General features: G+C 47.5%; 1 protein-coding gene across 1 annotated transcript in view; it reads left to right on the top strand.

Moving 5' to 3' along the window:
• Positions 1-20,773, top strand: part of CBL (Cbl proto-oncogene) — a 964,911-nt gene that overhangs the window by 489,775 nt on the left and 454,363 nt on the right. Inside the window, exon 7 of the mRNA XM_069614372.1 lies at positions 15,843-15,930. Within this exon, the coding sequence (XP_069470473.1) occupies positions 15,843-15,930 (88 nt within the window). The remainder of the gene's footprint in view (positions 1-15,842; positions 15,931-20,773) is intronic.

Here is a 20,773-nt window from a genome sequence, read left to right as displayed (position 1 = left end):
ACTGCCCTTACCACTTCCAAGACATGGAAACCAAAAATAGGGAGTTCAGTCGTTGGGCAACTATCTGATTGTATATCCCTTGGTCCCATGGAAAAATATGCTTTCATTAAATTCATTCAACTTCTGCAATCCACAGGAATGCAAATAGACTGTATAGCCATTTTTCAATAACCAAGGCCATGCTAGAGCAGTTCCCAGACGTTAAGTATCAATATGATGTATGGCACGTCGCAAAATTAATTACAGCTGCAGGTAAATAAAGGCTACAGAAAACACTTTAAATTGGTCAGTCTATCAGCAACTATATTGGGTGGAGCTCAAAAACTTGTGATGGATTTGTAGATATTCTCCTTGAAAAGGAGGTTGGTTCCAGGCTCTCATCCTCACAAAGCACTTAAGAAGATTGTTTACGAAAAAACGCTTTCAAGGCACATGAGGTGACTCTCTGAATTCTGCCACAATGGAGATTTGCAGGTGCTCCATAATATCTGCCTAAAGCACAGGCCTAAAATGTTGCATTTTGGCATTGACAGTATGGAGGCCAGAACAAGAATCACTGTATTTGCACATGAGAACTTTGGAACTGAACAAACAAAGTGCAGGCATTTTTGGGATACCTCGTTACAGCAAGGAGTTTACCAGAAGAAGCAAACTGTAGGTGGGAAAGCCAATCTTCCAGCAGATAGATTTTGAATTTGTGAAAGATCTGACATTGAATGTGCTGGCCATGCAAATGCATAGAATAGATCCAGGTTTCGTTTCCAGGGCCCAGTCTATGCCACGATACATTGCAAAAGAGGTTTGCCCTCCCAAATTTTAACTTGTTGAACGGTTGACTTAAAGATTCAAATGATGTCTGGCTCTCTTCACAATGTTTATCAGAGCCAGTTTCAAGCTTTTGCACAATGTTTGAAAATTGTTTTAATTGTACAATAAATGGAATAGTATGTCACTTGAGATGTAATTGTAAAATTTATTTTTAATTACGCTTTGTGGTAATGTCACTATTTAGGCCTTAAAATGTCTATTTTTCTTTCATGTATGTATTTATTACCATCAATATAATTTATTTATATTAGAACAATAAATGCCAGTCTGATTATTTAAAGTATGTGACTCAAATCAAATGTAGAAGAGACTGGTGAGCTTAACACAGTTATCAGGAGCTACTTTTGGCTCCCCAAGGCCAACTAATTGTAACGCTATAAACCGGCTCCTTGTTCCACAGTGTTATCGCCTGGTGACCGTTTACTGCTGGACACCCAGGCACTGCTTGTAATTCCTGCTTATCCAGTCCTAATTTCAAGCCTTGTTTGTAATGAACTCAAAATAGTTGAAGAATCGAAGCAGAACATTGGAGCAGCAGATATACAGAAACGTAATGTCTCCAGAGCTCTAATCCTCTCCATGCTGGACCTCTTTTTCAATCTGCCTAAATCATCCCTTCGCCCTCTTCAACAAATCCAGAATAGGACTGCAAGCCCAAAAATAGCTCCACTGGCTCCCGTTGGCTGCAAGGATAAAGTTCAAGACCCTCTATATCATCCACAAGGCTTTCTGTGGCCAGGGAGCCCATTACATCCAACTCTTTCCCTAAATACCTCCCTGTTAGAGATTGTCTGTCATCTAGCTGCAATGTTCTGCAGATCAGACGCTATTCCACGCAGAGCGTGTCGGGTAGATCTTTCCTCGGCAGGAGCATCCCTCTGTAATGGCCTCCTTGCCCCTGTCAGGCTTCTGCCTGATCTTAAGTTCCAGACGACTCTCAAGACCCTACTTTTCTCTTCTTCATTCCCCCGAACCTCCTGTGAATGCCCCCTCTGTTGCACAGACTGGCTGCCTGGTCCCTTATGAGCTCTACAGGGCACCAGGCCCTGTTCGCCCAGCACCCTGTCTTCCTGCCCTCCCCCTCGGCCCCCACAACATGCACTTGCCCTTCCGGGACCCTTTCCCCTGACAAGCCTGGCGAGGTGTGCATCGCTACCGAGCCTGGTCCACCCCCGTCCTCGTGCTTCGCATGTGGTCCTCACTCCCTGCTTTCTCTAGCACTTGCCTGCCTGGCCTCACCTTAGCACTTGCCCAGCCCCATTGGTCCTCTTCTTCCCCTCTTCCTCCCCCTGCACTTGTATACCTCCTTTTGCCCTGCACCTCCCTCCCACCCAAGCATGTTCCCTTCTGCCCTGTCCTAAACCTCCTCAGTCCCCCCCCCCCCCCAACATCTTGTTACTGCTCTTGCATGATTCAAATGGCACACAGCCTAGTAGGACTGTTATTGTTTTTTTTCTTCCCTGCCCCCCTCCCCCTTTTTGTCTTGTGGTGCCTTGAAACACCATGTTTTGTATAGGTGCTTTGCAAATAACCAATACATTTAATAAATTAAGTCTAACCTTGCTGGAAAGTAGGAATCATGTTAAGTGGCTGCAGATAGCAATGGACCAGCGGTTTATGGGCCACAGTGTTAGCCAACATTGACATAATGAACAAATGAATGTCTTGCCAATGTGCACTATGAACATGCGCCTATGGCCTTTGCACATTTACATCTTACTGTGGAGGCCCACATGTGGAGGACAACCAGACGCGCATGCATCAATGCAGAAATCAATGTGATTGCTGGAATGGCTGCAACAGTTCACTCAGCCTGGTGCAGAATCGCCCCTCCCTTCCCAGGCCGTTTGTGCCATCTCTGTATATTAACCCACTGCTTTTTTATTCGAATTCTGTTAATTTCTGAAAAGAACTTTGGCCCCAAAAAATGCCCCACACTAAATTTTTTTCAGGCATTGCCCCATTGAAGTATAAGGAAATGCGAGCCTGTCTGCACCTCGCCTAGAGTTATCTTTGAAAGAATACGTACATGTTGTGGGACCAGGCACATCGATAATGTTGAAATGGAAGTACATTTTTTCATATATGGAATACTTTAAATATTTGGTTGTTTTTTTACTGCACAGCTTGCCATTAACTTTGTTCAATTTTGTGGCATGTTTTCCCAAAACGAAACTCCCTCTGACACGCTGTGAACGCTGGATGAATAGTCACATTCTGTGTGCTTCAGTTCGCAGCACTAACACTTTGAAGGCCAAAATGTGTCGAATATCCACAAATAAGTGATAAGATTCATTACAATGAAAGCTTGGGTAGGAATGTGAAGTTTCTATTACTGAGATCTGGCTTTCCAAGCAGTTGGTCATCTGTCACATAGGGGGAATGGAAACACAAGACACAATGTAAGCAAAGTTTAAATAATGTTTATGCAAGTGTGGTGATTTACATTATGGCGGATAAGTGTTCAATTTGAAGCAAATAATAGACATTGTATGTGTTAATTGGAACTTTAATTCATAGTTAACATACATATTTACTGTGTATATATAATTCTACAAAACAAAGGGGAGGTCTGGGAGTCTCTCTACCAGCACAAACACGGCCTGTTGGCCTGTTCTTGGGTGGATAGCCCTTGGGAGAGTCTTAACCAAGTGTTTAGCTCACTGTCCCTTTCACAGAGGAGAAGTATCCCTGCATATCAGTCTTTGTCCTGCCCACATGCAGTCCAGCACCGAAATGCTGGACTCCTCTGAACAAGAGTACCAACAGCAAGTGTGGCTGCAGACTCTCGAGGCCGTGTTCGTTCTCTGAGGAGCACCTATAGACTATTTTTTGATTATTTAAGGGACTTAGGGTGACTAAACCGAAGTTTCCTAGGGTCATCCAGACGTGGACCCCTTGCTCACTGTGTTCAGAGAGACACAGCTCCACCTCACTGATGAGGCCCACCAATGCTGAAACACGCGTATTGGGTTACTGTTGGTACTCTTGATAAGTGAATTGCCATAGCATTTCGGTCCTGGACTGTCCATGTGGGCAGGATAAAGACTGATATGCAAATGGATATTTCCCATCTGTGAAAGATAGTGAGCTAAAGTGTGGCTGGGGACTCTAGAGTGGGTACCTTCCCAAAGACAGGTCAATGGGCTGTGTTCGTTCTCGCAGAGGGGCGCCTGTGGACTATTTTTTTTATTATATATAATTATACATTGGGTACCGAAATATATTTTTGCATCCTCAATTTTCCAGTTATATTATACTGTGTGCTTGTCATGGGTACTGTTTACAGGTTGACGGCTTCTTTAACCACAATTGGAAAAAAATCAACAACGCAGCTTTGACCATTATCGGGGATGATCGGCAGACACTAATCTGTCCTTTGGCAGTTGCAGTAATAAGTAGCCAACATGGCAGGCTATAGGGTCTGAAAACGTGAGCATATGAAAGTGTTGCATCTGAAATTGAAACCACTAATTTCTTCTCTGTAATGGAAAGCCATGTACCTCGATCATAAATCTGTGATGGAAGATGAAAGAAAACCTTTTGAATGGGGGATATGATCCACCAACCTCCTAGTAGAGGCCACTCTAACCACAGATGCATCACTATCTGGATGGGAACCTCATTTTCTCTAGCATACTGTGCATGGCATGGGGACATTGTCACTCGCAAACAGACAGATTAACCTTCTAGAACTACTGGCAGTGTTCAAAGCTCTACAAGCTTTCAAACACCAGCTGCAAGGGAAGATGGCTCTAGTCCTAACAGACAGCACTACAGCTATGTTCTGTATAACCAAGCAAGGCGGGACGCTCACCAGGTCTGCCCAGACTAACGCAGAACATATGGAATTTGTGACTGAAACCCATGTTCCTCCTGTCGCAACATGTTCCAGGGGAACACACTTATCTTGCAGATGAGCTCAGCAGAAACTCACAACGCCTCGCAGAACACGAATGTAAGTTGCAAAACGTCTTCTCAAACTTGGGTCATCCAGACATGGATCCAGTTGAATACCTCACAAAGGCAGTTTTCTAGCATTGAGTTTATTTCTAGATTGTCTTGTATTTTGAAGATTTGTGTATCGTCGGCATAGGTGAGGCCGTGACTTTTGATGATTTTGGTTAGTAGAGCGGGGAGAAGGATGATCCTTGTGGTACTACACATTTGGAGTCTCTCGGGTTGGATTTGAAAGGTTTCATCCAAATGGTTTCTGTTCTGTTTGTTTGGAAGGATTTGATCCACAGAAGTGCGGTGTCTGTTTTCTGAGTACTTCTAATCTTGTTATGGGGATGTCGTGATTAACTGTGTCGAATGCTGAGGATAGGTCTAGAAGTTGCAAGGCAGGCCTGTTAGAGTCTGTGTTTATTTTTAGGTCTTCGCATATTGAGAGGAGAGCTGATTTCGTTCATCTCATTGGTCTGAAACCAACTTGTGTCTGGTCTAGTAGGCACTGCTCTTTTATGAATTCTTGGGTCGTTTTGTATGTTTGTTTCGAGCAGCTTGGCTGTCTATGGGATGTTGGAGAGGTCCTCTATGGTTACCGCTGTATCTTTGAGTAGTGGCCTGATGTACGATGACTTGAAGGCTTGTGGCTCTTTCCGAGTTGTGATTGAAAGGTTGAGGATGTTCCTGTGATATTCCATGGGAGTTCCTTATATAAGAATCGATTTGTATATGTCTAGGGGCCAGGGGTCCTCAGCAGACCGATTTGTTGCTTTATCAGCTTGACGACAGTATTCACCGATATTTCGGAAAATCTTCGTAGCTTGTTCAGATGTTCCTCCTGAGGATAGGTGGGGATCGTAGTATGATCGGGTGGTCTGCTTTGTATGGTTCAATGGATGCTGGTGATTTTGTTTTTGAAGTGGTGTGCTAGGTCATTGTATAGTTTTGTCAAAGGAATTGGTGTGTTGCAGCCCCATGGATTTTTCATTTCATTTATGATTTTGAAGAGTTCATCTTGGGTGTTTGGTATTTCGAAAATTCGGTTGTCGTGTTTCCTTTTTGCTTTTTGTATTTCCTTTTTGTATGCACGGTTATGTTGCAGGAATTTCAGTTTATTCGCAGTGTCATCTTTTATTCTCCAATCTAGTTCTAGTCTGTTTTTTTTCTTTTCATGGTGCCGAGTAGTGGGGTGAAACATTTTGCCATTGCTCTTTTAAGAGAAGGATTGGAAGGTTTTTATCTGGCGATGTTGTCGATAGTTATAATCTGGGTGTGGAGCAGGGCTACTTCTTTTTCCAGGTATGCTTCTTCCCTACATTTTGGGTGCGGTTTGTTGAGCTCCAGGAGTTCAATTAGGGTGGATTTTTTCGATGTTTCTCCAGTTTCTTTTCATGGTGGCCTGTGGTTTGTCTAGTTGCCTATTTACTGGAGTGGTTATTTTGATTACGAAGGCGATGATGAGGTGGTTTCTCCAGAGTGTTTGAATTGGGGGTGCTGTGGTAAGGAGCTCTTTGTTCGCACACATTGCGTCAAGTGTATGCTCTGCCGAGTGGGTTGCTCCTTTGACTAGTTGTTGTAGATTCATTGCTGCTAATTGGCTGGTTAAAGATTTTTGTGTGATTGTGGTTTCTTCTTTGAACCAGATGTTGAAATCTCCGAGGACGATCAGGTGATTATGTTTGATGGCTAGGATGGTGATTGCTTCCGTGAAGGCGTCTACCAAGATTGCATCGTAGGTTTATGGTCTGTATATCCGTTTGAATTTCAGGTTTGTTTTGGGGTTTACTGATAGACGGATGATTAAGGATTCACATTTAGCGATGTTTAGTGGGTCTTCCAATTTGATATACAGTTGTTCCTTGTGGATGATTGCCAGTCCCCCCTCTTTTGGTTTTTCTGTTTGCTTGGACGCATTTCAGGTTTTCAGGCATGCAGTTGTTGAGGGTGATCTTGTAGTTGTCGTCTAGCCATGTTTGTTACAAATAGGATGTCGATTCCCTCAGTCGCAAAGGAGATCGTATATTTTGGTGGCATGTTTGGACATTCACCTTGCATTGATTAAATTGCTGTGGATCTTTTTGGTGTGGTTTTGCTTATTAGTTCCTTGTTTTGGTTTGCAATTGTTTGGTCGCGGTGCATCTGTATTGGCGTTGATTGGGAGAGGATGAGGATCAGCGAATGCTGCATCTTCATTGAATCAGTCCGTTAGGTTAATGGTTGGGTTGTTGGTTATGCCTCCCTCCCACACCCCTGGTCCACAGGGTGATCTGCAAGATAAAGGAATCTTGTCACCTCAGCATCATTCGATAGCTCTGTGGTGGCCGGTGAGACCTATTCACCTGTCGATGGGCCCAGCTCATCTTCTTGAGCAACAGCGGGGGGCGTGAGGGGGCAGGGTCATCCACCCCGCTTCACAGAAATGAGCCCTTGCAGCATGTTTCCTGATCAAGTCACGCTGAAACACCTGGGTCTGTCACAGGCTAACATAGAAATCATTCAGGGTGGTAGGAGCAGGGCTACTAGGAGCCAGTACAAGAGTAAATGGAATAGGTTCTGCCACAGGGCGAACTCTAAAGCGAATGACCCCCTTGCGTGCATGTTGGATGATATGCTCTCCTTCTCTGCACACCTTGCTCACTCAGGCGTGCAGGTGGATACATGCCGCACCTATTTGGCAGCCATAGGGGCCTACAGAAATTCGTCGGAGGAGGTCTTCTCCCCCAACCCGGTGGTCAAGCGACATTTGGCGGGCCTCTCCAGGCTCTTCCCGCCCATCAAAATACCACACCCCGTGTGGGACTTCAATGCAGTGTTGGGCGCCTTGGCACACAAACCATTCGAGTCAATGGCGGCCGCGGACATAAGGCTGGTCACCATTAAGACATCTGTTCGTGTGCCTCACCTCTGCCCGCAGAGTCAGCGAGATCCAGGCACTGGTGGTTTCAGAGCCCTATACTACTTTTCACCAGGATAAGGTGGTCCTGAGAACACACCCCCCTTCTTACCTACGTTAGCCTCCATTTTCCAACTAAACAAGGAAATAGTCTTACCTAGGTTTTTTGCTGACCCTAAAGACGATGCTCAGAGGGTCTTGCACTGTCTGGATGTCAGACATGCTCTGAAATTCTATCTAGACGGGACTAAGGGCTTTCGCAAGTCGGACGCTCTATTTGTCACCTTTTGGGAGGGGTGTCAAAGCAGAGTTATCAGACATCCAAGGCCTCTATGGCAAGGTGGATGGGTTTCGCCATCAAGGAGGCCTATGAAGGGCAGCACAAACCACTTCCAGCTAACATGCTTGCCCATGCTGTCAGAGCCAAGGCCACAGCCATCACATTCCAGCGGCAGGTGCTGTGGCAGATAATCAGCAGAGCGGCCACCCGGGCCACCCCTTTGGCTTTCTGTAAGCACTAGTGTTTGGACACCGGCTCTAAGTCAGAGGCGGCTTTCAGAGAGGCGGTTCTAAGGAATCTGTTTTCTTAAGGAGGGTCTCCTCTCCACCCTGGGGATACATTTTTGTAATCGCCATGCAGTATGGAGGAAAGGGGACCAGACGTAAGAGTAATTAATAGTACTTTTACATCCAGTCCCCTTTCCTCCATACTGCATAAGCGTCCTTTCCTAGGGACGGGAGACAGAACTTTTTTCACCCGAAAAAACCTTCCTTCCCTTTAAATTTAGAGGCCCGCAGGGGTGCGGCCCTCGGAGCATGCATTACCCTGATTCCGCCCACTGGCGCCACACTTCAGTGCCCTTTTCCCTATCGATGGGAATGGGACGATTTTACCAGCGCTCCTGGGGTTTGGCTTCGCCCATGTAATACCACTCGCTCTTCCCCAGATTCTTCTTCTGTCTTTTTATCATTTCAGGTACTTGGCCCTCCGGCGTCACGCTCTTCCCCGGCGCATGTCGACTTCAGCGGGCTTCAGCAAGTGTCCAGCCTGCGAGAGGCTCTTCCCTACGTCCGACCCTCACGCTGTTTGCCTCTGTTGCCTTGGCCCTGACCACAGCTGGGAAGGTTGTACCGCGTGCAACGCACCGACTCCACGCATACTGAAGAACAGGCTAGCTAGGTGGAGGGAGTTCTTCGAAAGATCGCCTCCGGAGGATTTGAAGAAATTTGTCAAATAGAGATTGAGGCCCAATCGAGGGCTGCCATTTTCCATCGCACCCCGTAAGGGTGACTCCTTCCCAAAGAAATGCCCTAGCGGGAGGAACCTCTCGGGTTCTTGTACCAGCACACGCACCAAGGCTAGTCCAGCTACTGGCCTCACGGCCGAGTGGTCATCAGATCCTTGCGGTCTCAGCACTGATTACGGAAGGTTGTTTTACCAGGTGTACACCCGAGGGGCAACGCCCTAGTACTGGCTCAGTGTCCGAGGGGGCGCCTGCATGCAGCACTACTGGCAACAATGCCGAGGGCAATAACCTGAGGTGCAGGGTAGGCCTCATGCTCCACCACCAAGTGTCTTGGAGGAGGCTGGGTCCAGGGTGCCATGCACCACGACTTTGGCACACAGCTCGACAAAATGGCCGCCATGCCAGACATGGCCGCTCGTCCGATGCCACTCCCAGGAACAGAGCAGATGGGTGAATGAGTTTCAAGGTGGGACTGTTGTCAACCAGGTATGTGTCCTACAATTTATCCATCAGCAGCGCAGGTCAGGTTTCACCTGCAACCTAGATGGAGTGCGCTCTGGCCCCAGCAGCCCCCAGACACAGTCAATATCACCTGCCACCTCTTCTGCCTCGGAAGACAGGTTCTCCGGAAGGTTCCTGGTGCGATGCGAACCCCCCAAATGGGGGCCATCCTGCGGGATGCAGTCAAGGACTTGCTTCCTCCGGTCATTCCACCGGCGCCCATAGTCATTCCTCCCATGGCTCTGGTGCCACAGGCCCAAGCGCAGCCCATGCCAGCTCCTTCGATTCAGTCTCCCCTGCCTCCCACAGCAGTACAGATGGTTCCACACCCGCCTCTGCAGCAACCTCCGGCTCCAGTCTACACACTGCAGCCCATGGTGCCCAGCACCCCTCCACCCACTCCGGACCAGCCGGCTCTGGTGGACACAGACGAGGAGGAGTACCCAACACGCTGTCATTAGTAAAGGCCTTCCACGATCGGCTTGGAGGTTTGGCTGAATACCTTGGCCTTCCTCAACCTGAGGTCGAGCAGCCTGAGGAGGCGGTCTTAGCAGGAGTCCTCACCCTACGACCCCCTACCAAAACGGGGATCCCAATGCAGAAGGACGTTGGTATATTGGCCAAGAAGGAGTGGCTCAAATCACACTCGGCACAACCTGTCAATCAGTGCCTCAATGGCAAGTATAGACAGATGAAGGGGGACTCACTCTTGCTGTCAGCGCACCCTCAACCGCACTCTTCGGTGATTGCTGCGGCGTCTCCCTACTCTAAGCCTCAGTCGTCCGCGTCCTCAGCACTGCTAGGCAAGGTGGAGAAGATCTTGGAGGCGTATGGGAAGAAGCTGTACTCCAACGCCTCGGTGCACCTGTGTCAATCCAACCTGAGGCTTTCGTGGGAAATAGACTTTCTTCCGGAGCTTCCGGTTCAGAGCCAGTCACGCTTCAAAGCGGGTCTAGAAGAAGCCAAGCTGGTAGCGCAGGACATCATGGAGTCCTCTGTGGCCCACATCGATACATCTGGCCAGGCCATCTGTATCGCCACGCACATAAGGATGGCCTGGCTTCGGGCTACTAAATTTAACCCCAATGTCAAGGAACGAAGTTGGACCTTCCGTTCGAGGGTAGCAACCTCTTTCACTCCTCCACTGATGAGGAATTGGATAAAAACAGCTTGCAAACTGCGAAGTCTTTATCCTAGTGAAGGCCATGCCCAAGGCATACACCCAGTCACATCAATGCTCCAACGGGGGGCGGTCCTTCGGTGGATTCTGGGGCTTCCAGGAATGGAGGTCGAGACAACCTGACCGCTCGCCCAGTCAGCAAAGGCGCATGCAACAAAAAATGAGTGCCGGAGCAAGGGTCTGTTCCAGTCCACCCTCCTCAGCAACAGCCTCAGAAGGGTCCATGTGTCTCCAGGGGGTGGGGGGGGGTGCTGGCTTGCCTTCCGTGTGAAATTTTGGCACCAGAACTTTGCGGACCCCTGGATCCTCTTTATAGTGTCCTTGGGGTAACGCCTACCGGTCCCCCCTCCTCCTCCCTCCTTCTCCTCCTTCCCTTCCACAGATTGGGACGGCAACTCTGTTGGGTGAGATCCAGTTGCTTGTCGAGAGCCAGGCTGTGGAAGAAGTCCCAGCCTCCCAGAGAGGATTGGGCTTTTATTCCAGGATTTTTGCCATACAAAAGAAACAGGATGTCCTGAGAGTTGTGATGGCCCTATCCACCCTCAACCTCTCCCTCTTCAGAAATTAAAAATGGTTACACCAGCACTCATTGCGGAGACACTAGACAAGGGAGACTGCATGTGCTCCCTGGATCTGAAGGACGCCTATTTACATGTCCCGATTTTGGCAACCACATCACTCCTGCCTGCGCTTCAGGATCATGGGCTGCAATTTCCAGTACAAAGTGCTACCCTTTGTCCTCAACTCAGCCCCCAGGGTATTTACCACACTTATGAATGCGGTGCCAGCACTCCTCAGTGCCCAGGGCCACCATCTCTACCCGTACCGGGACGACTGGCTCGTCAGGGCGAGAACTCCGGAAGGGTTTATCCACACCTGCTCTGCACTTATGAGCACTTGCCAAGACCTGGGGGTTACTGTCAACCTCAAGAATTCTCCGCTGCAGCCCACGCAGAGCCTCGACTTCCTGGGCCTCATCTGGGATACGAGCTACGAGAAGGTCTGTCCCTCGGAGGACAAGATTACGGCCATCAAGAGGGCCACTACCCACTTCCTTACCAGAGCAGTGACCTTGGCCTGGTGGTACCAGCACTTACTGGGTATTATGGCAGCGGCTCTCTTGGCTGTGCCACACCTGAGACTCAGGATGAGGAGGTTACAGCTGCACTTCACAGCCTCATGGAATCAGGAGAAGGGCTCCCAAGCTGAGTTTATCAGCATACCCTCTTCTCTCCACTCGGACCTCATGGTGGTCCAGGGGCTGCAACCTGTGGAGGGGCAAGCCCTTCTGGCAACAGTCTCTGCAGGTTACCATCACTACGGACTCCTCCCTAGAAGGCTGGACCCGGCAGCAGCAGGATACGCACATCAACTGGCTGGAACTCTGGGCCATCTGGCTAGCTCCCAGAGCTTTCCATCCACTCATTGGGGGTGCAAGACCGTCCTTATCCAGACCAACATCGCCACCAACATGTACTATGTCAACAAGCAGGGAGGTACCAGGTGCCCTCCGCTGTGCACCCTTGCGGTCAGCATGTGCTAATGGGCCCTGGAGAACATCTACCTCACCACCATCCACCTCCCGGGGGAGGCCAACTTGGAAGCGGACAGGCTCAGCAGACGGGGAGCCGGACAATTGCGAATGGCAATTAGAACGACAAGGTGCTGCTGGAGATCTTCATCAGATGGGGGCATCTGGAAGAACAGGAAGTGCCCTCAGTTTGCTTCTTGGCAGGGGCAGTGCCCCGGCTCCATTGGCAACGCATTACAAATTTGGTGGGAAGGCATGACAGCCTATGCCTTCCCTCCCACACCCATGGTCCACAGGGTGATGAGCAAGATAAAGGAAGCTCGTCACCTCAGCATCATTTTGATAGCTCTGTGGTGGCCGGCAAGACAGTGGTTCTCTGAACTGCTCAGCCTCTCGGACAGACCACCGATTCACCTTCCGCTGGGCCCAAACCATCTCTTGTCCCAAAAGGGGGACAGGGTCATCCACCCTGCTCCATAGAAGTTAGCCCTCGCAGCATGGTTCCTGAGCCTCTCTCAGGCTAACTTAGAGATAATTCCGGGCGCCAGGAGCAAGGCTAGCAGGAGGCAATACAAGAGTAAATGGACTAGGTTCTGTCACGGCAGACTCTAATGAGATCACCCCCCCTTACGTGCACATTGGATGACATACTCTCCTTTTCGGCACACCTTGCGCACTCAGGCATTCTGGTGTACACATGTTGCACCAACCTGACAGCCATAGGTGTCTACAGACATTTCGGAGGAGTAAGTATTCTCGTCTTCCAGCCCGATAGTCAAACATCTAGCGGGCTTGTCCAAGCTCTACCTGCCCATCAAGAGGCCACACCCTGTGTGGGACCTCAATGTGGTGTTGGGCGCCTTGGTGCATAAGCCCTTCGAGCCAATGCTATCCGTGGACATCAGGCTGTTCACCATCAAGACAGCATTGTTATTGGGTCTCACCTCTGCTCAGTCAGTGAGATCCAGGGTCTGGTGGCCTCAGAACCCTATACCACTTTCCAAACGGATAAGGTGATCCTGCTGACTCACCCTGCGTTCTTAACTAAGGTACCCCTCTGCCTTCCATCTAAACGAGGAAATAGTTTTGCCTACATTCTTCGCTGACCCCAAGGCCAAGGCTCAGAGTATTGCACTGTCTGGATGTCAGGCGCGCTCTGAAATTTTACCTGGACAGGACCAAGGGCTTCCGCAAGTCAGACGCACTTTTTGTCAACCTTTGGGGGCTCCAGACCCGGGTATCAAACATCCATGGCTTCTATTGCACGGTTGCTGCCATCAGGGAGGCCTATGAGGGGCAGCACAAGCCGCTGCCAGCGTACATGCACGCTCAGGCTGTCGGGGCCAAGGCCACGGCCATCGCATTCCAGCGGCAGGTTCTGTGGCAAGTCATAAGCAGGGCTGTCACCTTATTTTCTTAAGGAGGGGTCTCCTCTCCACCTTGGGGCTACATTCAGTTGTAGTCACCCATGCAGTATGGAGGAAAGGGGACGGGACGTAAAAGTAATTGTTACTCACCGTAGTTACTTAATCCCCTTTCTTCCATACGTCCCATCATCCTCCTCCCTAATAATATAGGTGTCATTAGGCAATGTTAAATATCAACGCGTCAATAGGGACTGAGGTGTGGCGCCGATGGCCACAGTCAGGGTAGCACATGATCCCAGGGCCTCACCCCCACAGGCCTCTAAACTTAAAGGGGAAGGTTTTTTTTCTGGTGAAAAAGGTTGCGTCTCCTGTCCCTAGGAATGGATGCCCATGCAGTATGGAGGAAAGGGGACTAAGGTTGAGTAACTATTAATTTCTACACAGCTTTTGAGCTTGGGATCAGTTCGCACTTTTGGATGGTTGTATGATCATAATTTGACATACTTTCGCCCACTGATTTTCCCTCCATCTCGTACTGAAAACTTGTTTGTGAGTGATAGAAAAATAAAAGTCCCATTCCCCTAATGCCAGGTTGCATCCTGTGCCTTACTATTATGGTTGAAATCACTGCTGCCATTTGGGCCTTGATTCACTGTCAACGGTTTTGTGTAAATTCACCCCGAATTTGTTACAGTAAATTTGTTTCCATTTTGCTTCAGTGCCACTTATCTTTCTGGGTAATGATGACATTGAATTCAGAAGATGGTCACTGTTGCACTGCCGATGTTAAAATATATTTCTGTAGATGAAGGCATCCAGTGTTGTGCAGCACATGCTTTTGATACATGTATTTGCAAATCCCCCATGTGTAGTCCGCCTCATGGGCTTCATGGCACTTGCAGCAAGATTGAACACGACCGAATGAAAAGGAAACATGACCAAATAAAATGTTTAAACCCATCGAAATAGATGCTTAAGGGCCTTGATTGCCGGCATTCAAATCTGCAATGCGTTCCAAAAAGACTGGCAATGGAACAGAGTAGGCTCTGACCGCAATTATCTTTACTTGATTGTAATAGTAAGCTCCAGTTTGTGCGAAGTGCATATTGGACAGTGATGTGAAAACCTCTGGCTAATAAATGGAGGGGTGTATTCATAAAAAGCATGGTGTAAGACACAACCTTGAAACGCAGCAGTGCTCTGCCAACCATTGTAAGGAGCTACGTGCTCTGCAGTGAAGTAGACCTCCACCTTTTCTAAATGCTATCGGCATTTGGAGCGCATAGTGAGGGAATGTAAACACTGTTTACTTACCCAAAACCAAACATAAGGGCAATCTCGCTTGAACGTGATGAGGAAAAACATAAATGGGAAATTGCCATTGTCAAACAGATTCCTCTATAAAGACTTCCATGGTGTTTCATCATAGAGACATGTGCAAGACAGAAGGCCACATTATGAAGCCCATACTTCAGCTTCTGCTCCAGCTATCAGGATCGGTCTTTGAAGATTGTTTAGCATAATCCATTCTATCACTTGCATTAAGGCACTGAGAGAGGTTGTTGCAGTGACCCCCTGAGCTCCATAATATAAGCAAAGGTCATGCGCTAAGTTGAGAACAGGCCTTTATTGCTTCATTAAAAAGAGAGAGGTTTAAGTGTGCCACTCCAGAAGGCTAACGCACCACAACAGACAGCCCCCTTACACCCTGAATCACCAACATTGTTTTTTTTTTGCATTTATATAGCGCTACGAACCCTCAGGCATCTGAGCGCTGCTTATATCCCACAGTGTGTGGTGCTCATTTATCGACCTCGGAAGGATGAAAGGCTGAGTTTGGCCCTGCCGGGATTCGAACCTGTCAGCAGGCTCTGCACGGATGTCAAAGCGGGCGCTCTACTCGCTGTGCTATCGGACCAGCATTGTACATTGTACAAGCATGCTCGCTGAGGGTGCGTGGTAAAACAGTGGTTAGCGTGCTGGCTTTTTTAATAAAAGCTGTCATCAGCATACTTAAACATTTTCTACTAAAAGAGCAAATGAGTTGGAACTGAGGTGGATATTAAATGTTGATGAAATGACAGGGATCTGAGGCACATCAGTTTACAGGTGTAAAAAATGACCTCCATGAACCTTTGTGATTATGATTCTTACTCGGCTGCCAAAGACTTTAAGGAGCTGAACACATTTTTTTTTACAGTTGTTGGCAGGGTGTTGATTTGTCCAATAGGACTGTTTGCATGTAAAGCTAAATAATTGACAGGTGGTAAACCTTGTCATGGTGGAAAGTTGTATTTCTATTTTATTTTCTCAGTTTGATTTAAACCCTTTTCAAATGATTCCCCAGCTACCTGTATCCTGATGGGCGAAATCAGAACCCTGACCTGACAGGCTTGTGTGAGCCAACCCCTCAAGACCACATCAAGGTGACACAGGTAAGTCTTGCTTGGTTTGAGTGGCAAATGCATTGTGAAGGACAATGTAAGGACTAGCCCTGCTAGGAACATATAAGGAGGAAACAGTCTTTGACTTTAAGGGCAGAGGGCAGCGGTAGTCTGAGGTGTCAAGTACGAAGCATGCTTGAGTAAGGAAATTAAGGGGTAAACTAGACTAGGAAATGGTAATGTAAATTGGGAAGCATTCATCCTTGGATAAGTTGGAACTGCTCTAGCCTATACAGTGCCATGTTTTTTCACAATTAGATTAAACCAGCAGCATGTATCTGCCACTGTAAATGTTGCAAAACCTGTGGAGGATCTGCAACTCTAGACTGTTAATGATCTGAACATGTTGTCCCTGCACCAAAAGCCCTGCCTTGGATGCTAATGGGAGCGGGCACTGGCAGACGCAGCTAGTTAGCTTTTGTGCATGCATTGTAATGGTGCAGAAGAGTCTGACAGTGGTGGCATGCTTGTTGGTAAAGACTTTTATTATAAAAAATAAAGATAAGGGAAAAACCCATCTTGCCCTATTTCTGAGGGGGTAGCCCTACCTAAAAAAAAAAAGAAAAAAACACTAAGGACTGTCAGGATGTCTTGTGAAGTAAAATGTCTACCGTCCTGTGTCCAAACCTATTTCCGTCCCTTACACTAAACTAAGGAAAACTGGGCGGTGTTTTGTTCCAGGAGGAGGCTTCTCTCGTTCTGGATACAGACCATTAAAGTTCAATTTGTGATGTGAAAACACAATGGGTGACACTTTGAATACTGTTACCAAGTATCAAGAGGGTAGCGTCTCTTCACCTTGTCTTCAATTCCTAAATGTAGTGTTAAGAACCCTTTATATTCTCTCTGGCTCTCTGTGACTTTTTCTGGGCCTCAGCCCCTTGACCATTTGTTTCTTTGCTTTGTTTGGGTCCGTGGCCTGTGTGCTTTGCTTTTGTGGTATGGGTCCCAGATTCCTATGGGCTCTCTCGGGATCTCCCACAACTCTTTTCTCTTGTGTGTGCATCCCAGACCCCTTTACATTCTCACATGCTCTCCCTGTTTTGTTCTGTATCTCAACCCTTTGACCATGTGTTTCTTCGCTCTTGTGTGGGTCCCCAACCCTTCTATGTGGCTTTTTGCGGGTGCTCTACCCCTGCTTCACTCAATGTCGAACTGAACAGACCTGGTGTACTCTCCTGTAAGGTACAGTTCCACATAGGATGTTTTATAAACTTAAATTCAGCTTTTACAGTTTGTATTTTATCCCTTTCTGCCTCTCGGGATATTGACAACTGTCCAGCATAGCTGTCATTCTCTCTCCTTTTTAATATTCTCATGGTCCCAGACCCTCTTATGTGGGCTTTGCCTCGATAGTTCGCTTGGGTCCCAGACCCCTTTGTATTGGCCTTCTGTGACACTTGGTTTTCTCTCCTGCCGAGTTTTGATTGATGCGGCATATGTCTGTGACCGTCTATTTCTCAAAGGGTCCTTGCACCATATATTTGCGTCATTGCATAGCAGGTCCCCGACCCTCCTTGTTTTCTCCTCATTTGGCTCCCAGCCTCTTTCATAGACCCAGGCAGCACCCATACCTTGTTTCCGGCTTCCTGCTGCGTGGCGTCCCGCTCAGGCTCCGACTGTCAACTCCCGCTGTTTTTATCCCTGCTTTTGCCTTCAGTCATGCTGCGAGTCTTCCCTCCAGCAGGCGTCCCATGTCTTCCGTGTATTTGGTTTCTTTTCAGATTCTTGTGGTCTGACTGTTCTTAGCAGCACCCTTGAAGAGGGGTGGCTCTATTCAACGGTCGTCCGGTCTACAGCTTCTTCCTGTGTCTTTCTGTCTGCAGCATTCAAACTTCACTCATTTCCTGCGGTGCAGGATTGACAAATTGTCTAGTCCTCCTCCTAATTTGTACTTCGGATAACCAATAGGCAGTCTTGAGCAACTAGATTGCATATTCTGATGGCTTTAGGTATTCCTCATTGCTCCTCCCTTCCTCCTCGTCACAGTAGTGAATTTATGATCAGAGTTCATTTGCACTGTTCGTCTCGGTATTCTTATGGGACTTGGTTTCCTCAACTCTACAGATAGGTGTGGGGGACCACAGGGGTCTGAGTAGGGTAAAAGCAGGGAGGGGAATACTTCTTTCTCCCAAGGTGATCTTCACTGGTCCCATGGAGGGTTTCCCTCCCTATGAGATCCATCCACTGAGTACCACCCCAAGGGGGACTATAGGGTAGCAGCCTGGCCTCATGTGAACATGCTTCCCCGTGGAAGCAGTGAGACAATACCGTGTGATTCGTCACAGCATCTGTTTTTTCTAAGCACTGCCACATTACTGGTACTTTGTGCACAAGATGGCAACTTCTTGGGCATTTTTGGCCTGGCATAGGTTAATCTGATGCCTACACTGGAATGAGATCGACAGTGGCAAAGTGTTAGGGAGAATGTTCATTTCTGTGGCAATTACCTTTAACCATAGAAACCGCCCAGTTCTTTTGCTGGAGTCAGGCCTTTTTAATTTTTACTCCTGAGTGAGTGGGACATTTCAAACCCCCCCCCCCCCACACGTGTGTTTTTATAGGATTTTTTGTTTCTTACTGTTTAATGGAGTCTGGTAAACTCATAGGCATCTGCGTTTTGCATGGTGACATAAAGCACATTTTGTGCTGTGCCACTGATGTTTAAATACATTTTCTTGGGTTAACTACGGTTCCCAAGAATAGTAAGATGACTTTTGTCTTACATTTTTGTTTGTGGGTCCAGCACACACCGCCCTGGAGTGCTGCGGGGTTTACGTAGTAACCTCTTATCCCACTTCTCATGTAACCTTGTTATACTAACTAACTTAAATGGCTGGTGGCAGTGGTTTCTTTTTTATTTCTTTGGTGCCATGTATCTGCAGGCTGATTCCACAGCTGCAGTACCGGACCCAAGGGGGGGTGACCATTTTCCCAAAATGGCCCCTTTTTGTCTTTTTTTCGCCATTTCTTGTCAGTTATTTCTGGGCTTTTACTCTATTGTTTGAATCGGGTTTGAGTCCTTTGTGCATTTTGCCGATGGCAGGCTTCAGCCTGCCCAGGTTCCAGAGTGTCTGGAAAGGCAGGAAGTGGCGGAGGGTCCCAAAACCTCCCTGTCCTTTGTCTATAGGTGTGCCAGAGTGAAACCGTTTCTGATTGGCTGGGTGGCTTTCAGTGAGGACAGCCACCCTCGTGGGTGATTGACAGCCATAGGGCTGTGAATGAATGGGAACTTGCTTAAAATGTGAGAATTTTGGGACTACAGGCAGTGTCTTCCAATGGAGGACAACATCCGACGAAGACGTAAGGAGATGCCAGCAGCACCCTCCTGGAACCGTGAAGTGCCCGGTGAAGCCCTGCAGCTCCTGTGCTGACCCAGTTTTCATTTCGACTGGGGAGACCTATGTGGGCGACTTCCTCCCTTGGGCTGGTGGGACCAACTAGCCTTGAGATCCGCTTCATTTTGGCGCAACCCCTGACTTGCTGTGACTTTCCAAGGGCACAGAATCCCAATGCCCGGGGACCCCTGACCATCATGAAGTGCATTGTCTTCGGGAAGTGTGAATACGGGCAAAACTTTGTGGGCGTCCAGAGGACTCTACAGAAGCATGACATCTTCATCCAGAATCCAGGACCCGATTGGTCAAGTAACTTCCAACCGGAGCTGTTTGTTCTTATTTGGCGATGAGAAAAAGGCCCCAAAACCACAAAAGGTAGCTGAATCAAGGAGAAACCATTGCTGCAGAGTCCGTCTCTCTCTCTAGAGTTGCTGCAGTAGCCCGCCAGGCATCCTCTTTCAACACCACAACCAGGGACAAGGGTCTGCTACACTGCAACAGGATGGCATCCATCTGGAACCAATTCATCTACCTTTTGCCATTTTGTGGTGCTTCCTAGCTTGGGGAGTACTATTTGAAACCATTTTGAGTTGACCTCAACTCGCCTGCACTGGCCTCCCAGCTTGTGCGTCTTCAAGGCGAATCCTCTTTAGCTTCTGTGATTTTCTACTTGACTACTGACTATTTTTAAACATTTTCTAAGAAGAGCGCATTAGAACGTTGAACTGGCTCATTGACTTTGACTTTGGCTGCCCTGGCTCCCTAAATGCCCCCTTCTGAACCTATTGGCTTTGGCAGTGCTTGTTCCCTTACAGGTTTTAATTGTTGAACACTATTTTTGCTGGAATTAAAGACTGCCCACATACTTTAATTTAACTGTTTTACTACTTACACAGTATGTTCTGATCTAATTTAAACTTTTCCCTCCTTGTAACTATTGTAATGGTGATCACACATGTGCTAACACTGACCTCAAATGACAACACTCAGTGTGCTGGAATATGTGTAGCATAAGAAAAGTTTACTCACCTACTTTATTACTCTTGTTGAACTGAATCCCAACGTTTATATTGTTAGTTGCTGCTTTTTAAAGATTGTCTAATTATCCTTCTATATATATAAATAAATATTTATACTATGACTTTAAGTGTTTACTTGGATACCTGTTTTTACTAATTTCTTTCTACAGCTCACATTACCCCACTTCAGAGAAGCCTGGCTGCTCAGTCACTCTACCAACTTGTGTAGTACAGGCCTATTTTAACAGGTGGGTTATCCAATGCCAAGTGTTAAGTATTGTAAAGTTCCACACCAGTTGGACTCTACCTAACACTGCAAAGTATTAAAGGGCCTTGATGGGAGTGCAGGGAGAACACTAGGCTATTTTCCAATATTGTGCCTTTTCACATTTTGCTATAATTTTGAGGTATTAGCATACTTGATCAAAAAACATTTGACCTTTTTTGATTTTAATGAATTTGTTAGTTTTTTTGGTC

This window comes from Ambystoma mexicanum, chromosome 9 (assembly GCF_040938575.1).
Source record: "Ambystoma mexicanum isolate Mex_15411 chromosome 9, UKY_AmexF1_1, whole genome shotgun sequence".
NCBI classification, from domain to species: Eukaryota; Metazoa; Chordata; class Amphibia; order Caudata; family Ambystomatidae; genus Ambystoma; species Ambystoma mexicanum.
The sequence above is the reverse complement of the archived record's forward strand: the minus strand, read 5'-3'. Positions and strand labels throughout refer to the sequence as shown.